At 42.2% G+C, this 7194-nt stretch overlaps 1 protein-coding gene across 1 annotated transcript in view; it reads left to right on the top strand.

The window, feature by feature from the left end:
• The first annotated feature begins 1049 nt into the window (after nucleotides 1–1049).
• The window catches only part of POC1A (POC1 centriolar protein A), a 6400-nt gene continuing 255 nt past the window's right edge, over nucleotides 1050–7194 (top strand). The window contains exons 1-3 of the mRNA XM_010165859.1: nucleotides 1050–1129; nucleotides 3375–3546; nucleotides 6063–6242. Coding sequence (XP_010164161.1) covers nucleotides 3386–3546; nucleotides 6063–6242 — 341 coding nt within the window. The 5' untranslated portion in view covers nucleotides 1050–1129; nucleotides 3375–3385. The remainder of the gene's footprint in view (nucleotides 1130–3374; nucleotides 3547–6062; nucleotides 6243–7194) is intronic.

Below are 7194 nucleotides of genomic sequence, written 5' to 3'. Positions count from 1 at the left end.
AGTTGGGTTTGAGGGAGAGCTTAACGCTCAAGAGGCCAGCCCTGAGCCTTGGGGTGCTGTTGCAGCTGCAAGGGGTTCGTGTTTGAGTGTGGGGGCACCTCTAGGCTGTTAGGGTGTGGGGCTGGTGCAGGTGGGGGAGCTTTGGGTCTGGGGACTGCTGGTGCTGAGTGTTGTGAGGGGAGGTCGGCCGTGTTCTTCTGGGGCTGGGTGCATGTTTGAGCTGGTTGGGGCTGTGGTCAGGTTCTCAGGAGGAGTAGACCCCTAGCAGGGTCCCCCCAGCCTAGGAGGGTCCTGTGGTCGGCAAGGGAGCTGGCCGGTGCTTGGGGATAGCGGGGGGCAGGCAGTGGTGGGGGTTGCCAGGGAGGCAGAGGCTATGTATGAGAATAGGGACTGAAGGCTGATCAGCCTGCTCTGAAGTCTGACCAATTTTCAACTGTTACAACCTCTTGTAATGGTTCTCTCCTTGTGGCTTTGGTTTTGTTTGTTTGTTTTTTGCCTGACCTCAGGCTTTGTTTGGCCTTTGATGCTGTGTAGAGACATGCTGTGTTCCCCTGCTGTAGGGGAACAGTAGTGAGTCAGTCTGCTTTGCTGCAGTTCAGATACCACCTGTCTGTTTTGACAGGTGTGTTAAGTCTTGCAAATTTGTCCCTTCTGTGCAAATAGTTGCCTCTTGGCTACCCCTGGCTGAGATGAGCAGCTGTCAGAGCAAAGCTGAGCTTGATGGCCTGCTCAGGTGGTCATCAACATGGCTGATCTGCTCCAAAGTCAGCTTTGAGGTCCCTGCACCAGCAGCATGTTGTAAAAATGCACATACGATTCACCTGAGTCACCTAAGATCCAGAGGGCTTATCAGCTTGGATAACTTGCCTCTTAAAGTTTGTCAATACATGTGAAATTAACATTTTGTGTTGCACAATGGTCATATTTCTACCTGGCTTTTGTGGGATGAATATGTGGCTTGGTTAGCTCATCATAGAAATAAGGGGGTTTTATTGTGTAGAGATGGTTCTTAATCTATAGCATCTGAATGTTGTTGTCTTCTAGGAAGATCCATCCCTGGAGAGGCACTTCAAAGGCCACAGAGATGCTGTCACTAGTGTGGACTTCAGTATCAATAAGAAGCAATTGGGTAAATCATCTCTCAGTGTTTCGATGGCCAGGTTATACAGGAGGAGCTTCTCTCCTTTAGTTAAGTGGAGGGAGCACTGGAGGTACTGAACTCTGCAAGAGCAAAGAACTTATTTTTGTGATTACCAGATTTTGGGGAATTTCAGGATGAACATTTCTCTGTGCTTTGGGAAAAACTCCTGTTGTTGACCCATAGGAGTGGCACGTTGTGTGTATCCTTCTAAGGCTTTAGTGACATCTACTGTTGGTTATTGTTGCATGTACCTTGCTTTACCATGCAGTCAACTTAAGGTAAAACTTTACTTTTTTTTCTCCATCTTCCTTTTCTCTTCTTCAGACAGCTGCCTGTGGTGTTATGCCGAGGCTGTGTCCTAGTTGTTCAGTAGCCTATTGCAGCGTGTGCCTTCAGTAGGAACCAGGAGGGTTTTTGGCTCTTAGTGAAGTTACCATTCAGTCTGTGTGACAATGGGGGACGTTGCTTTGGCTCACAGAGAAGATAAGGCAGAAATGACAGTTTGAGGACATGGACATGGTAGGCAGTGGGTGCAATAGATGTGAATAAATAGAAATGCATCAGTGTAGCAGGTGAGAATCCTGTTCTGGATCTTGCAAGCTACAGAATGCTCTGGAAATGGTGAGGAAATTAAAATGAATCAAATTATACTTGGACCCTCTTCCTCCCTCCCTCCCTGCTGCTGTTCTTATTCTTATCTACTGTCTTTTCCTTTCCACTTCATGCATCTTTGGTTGCAGTGCAAGAGTTGATTCTGCTCTGTGTCCATGATTCTGTTTACTCTATCCAGTCAGTGCAGATCTCTGTTTAGCAAGGGTGCTCTGAATGTAACTTAGTATTGCTTTTGAATGGCTTTTCACAATTAGTACAGGGACCTTTGCCTCCATCTAGACCATGAAAGTGTTCCTATTGATATTTTTATTAAATTAGATCACATGTGAAAGGGAACAAATTCTAAGGATTTTTTTTTATGTGGTACTGTTAGGTCAGTCATATGTACTTGACTCTCATGAGATTCTAAAGTTCTTTTTCCCCATTTCTACTCTCCAGAACAACTAACCAAACCTAGAAGACTCTGTCTCTTTATTTCATTAGGCTGCGTGCCCCGTCCAGTAATGATGGCAATTATTAGAAGCGAGTTGCAAATAAGCACTATCATACTAAAGTGCTTTATTGAGATGTCAGAGCATTATTTTCCTTCAATTTTTTTAACATTGGTCCTGGGGATATTGCAGCTTAATGTCCTTGACAGACAATGACTTAGTGTAGTTATGACTAACGTTCAAATCTCTTGACACTAGGCCATGTGCTCAATCTACTTTTACACAGTTGTCTCCCTTTAAATTTTTATATCCCTGAGGAAATATGTTGCTGATCTGAAGTACAAAACCAACAACTGAACTGACAGATATGTAAGTTTTTTGTTTCCCCCTGGGTGACAGGCATAATGAATGATCCTATTTGAAATGGGTATATATTAATCCCAAATCAGTAGCAAGAAAATAGATGAGTATTTATTTTTGTGTTGAAGTGACTGTGAAACAGAAGGCTGGTTGGTTTTTTTTATACCACAGGTGAGTATAGAAGTAGGCAAGAGTGCGTGTGACCAGATGGAAGGACCCCATCCATAGTTCCTTAAAGCCTCTCATGACTACTATCAAGTCCTGCTGACCTCTCCTGCCAAGAGCAAACTGAATTCTGCTCTAATTGTTTTGCAAGCCTGTTTTTTTCATGTAATGTTAAGAACTGCTGAGCTGGCTTTGATCAACGTTTTGCAACAAGGTGTTGGAGGGAGATGTAGCTGGGTTGCCTTTAAGTCACCAACACACAGGGCTTCTCTGCTTACTGTGTAGTGTGTTACCTGTTATTTAGCCTGATGCAGCTGATAGTTACCTCTGCTTCCCAATAAAAAAGTGAAGAACCTTCATCCACAGACCTTCTATATGTTTCCTTACTGTGTCTTTATTTGGAACAAGTTTTCTGACTTGTGTGGCTTTTGCCTCTGCAGCTGTTGCATGAACTGACTCTTGGAAGTAGAATTGTCATTCCAAGGCAATGTGTGACTTTGTTTTGTTTGAATTACAAGTGAAATATGCAGCATGCAATACATTGGTGAAGCTTAAAGGGCAATGGGCTTGAGATTGCTGTAATGGTGAACTGAGTGTCAAATGGAGTTTCAGTGTAATTGGAAGAGAGTTAATGCAAGTTTTGTTTTGTTTTTGTTTTATTTCAGCAAGTGGCTCAATGGATTCGTGCCTGATGATCTGGAGTATGAGACCTCAGATGAGAGCCTATCGCTTCGTGGGCCACAAAGATGCAGTGATGTGTGTTCAGTTTTCACCATCTGGTCACCTAGTGGCTTCAGGCTCTAGAGACAAAACAGTCCGTTTATGGATTCCCAGTGTGTAAGTGTCTATTCCCTCTGTCTCTCTTTTTGTTTTTTAACTATGAATTGGGATTTCTACTTACTTCTAGATAGTGGTTCTCCAGCTATGAGACTGGGATCTCTTTGAAGGACAGAAGAATCATTTTTAGTAGCGGCTCTGACAGAGGAGAGGTAATTTGGTCTTGAAATTGTATTGGAAAAAAACCCTAAAATCATTTGCAAAGCTTAAATTCAGTATTAACTTTCTAGGCTAATAAAATGAGTCACTGATGTAACCCATCAGTGGTGAACTGTAGGATTTTTCTTCCCCTTCCTCCCCGAGTCTGTCTTTCCTCCTAACAAATGGATCCTTTGCTTCTCTCTGTTAAACAAGGTGCTGAAACACAAGCTGGGGTTTGGTGGTGGCGATGCCTGTTCTGTGAGCAGGAGGGAGGTTATAGCTTGTGTTCTTGCTGTGGTCCACAAAACTGTTAGGTGCCTTTAATGTTTTCTTGGTCTGAAACTAGTAACTCTGTGTTCCACTGATGGTAAATGTTGGTATATTACTAAGATAAGACTAATTTGCATTGTGTATTGACTTTTTTGTGACCTTGCATATGATTAATAAGAATTTACTTACCCTTTCAATACCTTAACTGTCTGAATGTGTAACTATGAAGTTTCTATTTTTGAGTAGAGGATTTAGTTGCCTGAACTCATTAACACTTGTCAAATCCTTGACAATCATTGGCTGAGAGACCTCGTAACTTCTTGTTTCACTCTGATGCATTGTTTTAAGTGATAGGCCTTTAGCAAGGAACACTTAATTGAAATACAACACAAACAAGAGAGCACTGAAGAACTTCTACTTGAAGACTTAATCTTGCCACAAGTAATGAGAAGTTTTTGCAGCCAAGTTGCAGAAAAGCAGTTGCCAGTACTTATCTAGCTAGAACAAAAAAAAAAAGCACTGAGGTTGAATCAGATTTGGGACCTTCAGCCAGTTCTGAACTGTCATTAAAAAGAGAGGGAGAAGCTGCCTTATAGTCTGTGGGCCAGGACTTTATTTCCAAGGAATGTGAAAACTTGCAGACCCTTTCAGGGGTGATATGTTACTGAAGTAGTTAATGCTACCATGGTGTGTGGATTTCTGTCTTTGGGGTTTTTTATCAATCATGTTGACAGAATTTTGTCATTTCATGTTTCTACATGAGTTTTTATCAGACTTGGGGTTCTCTGTGGTTTTGGACAGAAAGAACACTTCCCTGAGAAGTAACCTTTACTGTTTCTTGCCTTTTGTCAGATGAAGAATTAAATAAAGCTAGGTGGCTCTGACCTTTTCAGAGGAGGGAGGGAATATTGCTGGAGCGTGTGTAGTATTTTGATTTTTTTGCCCTTTACATTTTTGGTAGTTTTAGTAGTCCTCAGCCTCAGTATAAAGTCTGTTAAATCCTAATGGAGAAGGGAGCAAACCATCACATCTTTCTCTTCTGCCTGTGAATATTGATCTTCTGTGAGTACAGTACATGCTGGAGATGTATTTTGTGACAATAGTCCCATATATCTGTTGTATCTCTAAATATGCCTTGTGTTTATTTGCCAGGAGAATGCCTCTTGTGTTTATTTGAAAAAGAGGGGTAAAGAAGAGTTAACAATATCTTGTCTTTTGTCTTGCCTGGTTGTGTTAACAGGAGCTTGCTCAATGTTGTACAACATCAGGCACACTGAATTGAGTCGTGTTATTTCATAGAATCATAGAATGGTTTGGGTTGGAAGGGACCTTAAAGCTCATCCAGTCCCAACCCCCCTGCCAGCAGCAGGGACACCTTCCACTAGACCAGGTTGCTCAAAGCCTCATCCAGCCTGGCCCTGAACACTTCCAGGGAGGAGCAGTGACAGCTTCTCTGGGCAACCTGTTCCAGTGTCTGACCACCCTCACAGTGAAGAACTTCTTCCTAATATCTCATCTAAACCTCCCCTCTTTCAGCTTAAACCCATTTCCCCTTGTTCTGTCACTAACTGCCCTTATGAAAAGTCCCTCCCCAGCTTTCTTGTAGGCCCCCAATTATTTCTTGTGTGATGCTGCACCGGAAGCGTTCAGCTGGAGTATGGGCTGTTACAGGGGTAGCTGTGAGGTAGTTGCCCTCTTGGCTCTGAAAACACTTACCTCCCTCCTCACCTGCCCTGCAGGATCTGGTAACAGCACAGAATCCCAGCATCTTTTTATACTGATGTTCTCATACGTGTTGTTTAAATGGTTGCACAAATTAAAATAGCATTTTTGCCCCTTTAGAGCAAACATAAGTTGTTTCCTGTTTGGATTGGGCTCCAGTGTTGGACTGGAACAACTGGTTTTAGCTGTGTGTTCTGTATAGCTCACAAAGCATGAGTTTGTTTGGGGTTGATCAGTATTATCTTCCTAACCCTAAGCACATACAGTTCCCGTGGAAATGGTGGTTGATAGCACTGCTTAGCACACAGAACCTTTTGTTTTCAGGTGTGTAATATCTTTGCTGTCCTGTTGTGCAGTTTTAAAGTATTTTTTCTTCTATATAGCAAAGGAGAATCTACTGTCTTCAAGGCTCATACAGCAACTGTAAGAAGTGTTCATTTCTCCAGCGATGGCCAGTCCTTAGTTACAGCTTCTGATGACAAAACAGTCAAAGTGTGGACAGTTCACAGGCAGAAGTTTCTATTCTCACTTAGTCAACACATCAACTGGGTTCGCTGTGCCAGGTAAGTGGAGGTTTCTGTATGAGACGGGGATTTGTTCCTCCAAGCATAGACTGAGCATCATTGTCTTGTGTAATGTGCCTCTACTCAGGATCATTCAAGTGTCTAATGACTGAAGTATGTTGCCAACCTGCAGAGAGGTTCCTGGGCTAATAGTTGTGTACCCACTTTGTGTTTCTTCAGTGATCTTTGTCAAGCAGAGGCTTTCCTGCTTAGTGGTTTGCTTTTAGCTGGTATGGAGACTTTTGCATCTTGAATTTGCTAACAGAAGCAAAATGAGAGATTTGTAATTGTTAATTCAGCTTAGTTACTTTTAGACTTGTCATGCTTCTATTGAAAAATGATCACCTGAGCTCCTTTCAGCAAAATGCTGGAAGTGCTGCCAGAATAAAAACATTATTTGATTATAACTGCCTCAGATTTGGTTTTCAGTTGTCCATCTGAGGAGTTTTTATGTGTATGTGTATTTAGGAGAAAGCCACAATTTCTCTGTAGGTGAGAAGTTCATTATAGTTCTTGAATGTGGTGGTGGCAGTGGCTGGCAGGACTATAGATGCCTGCAGTAGAGCAGGAAGAATGTTTTTCCAGTATGTATGATGATGTTCTTAAGTCCTGATTCTGTAAAATGTGTGCCTTTGAAGAGAGATACTGATGTCTGTCTTGTGAGGTAGGAGATGAAATTTTGAGATAGGATCTTAATACATTCTTTAAGGTACTCAAATGATGAAGCTTCTCCTGCTGCAGCTGTTATCTTGGGAGTAATTATATTGCTCTGAATGCTTGTGGCAAAGGTAGGAATTGTTTTGAATCAGGGTAGAGAAACAACTTGAGATACATTTAAAATTGAAGCAAGTAGGGCAGGAGATCTTGAGTGAGACTGGAGACTTTTCTGAGGGTTATTTTATGCACTTGGGGAGTTAGGGATAGTTTGAGGACTTATGACTTGCTTTTTTTT

This window comes from Antrostomus carolinensis, unplaced genomic scaffold, assembly GCF_000700745.2.
Source record: "Antrostomus carolinensis isolate BGI_N321 unplaced genomic scaffold, ASM70074v2 scaffold11364, whole genome shotgun sequence".
NCBI lineage: Eukaryota > Metazoa > Chordata > Aves > Caprimulgiformes > Caprimulgidae > Antrostomus > Antrostomus carolinensis.
Note: the sequence above shows the minus strand (reverse complement) of the source record. Positions and strands in the feature narration are given on the sequence as shown.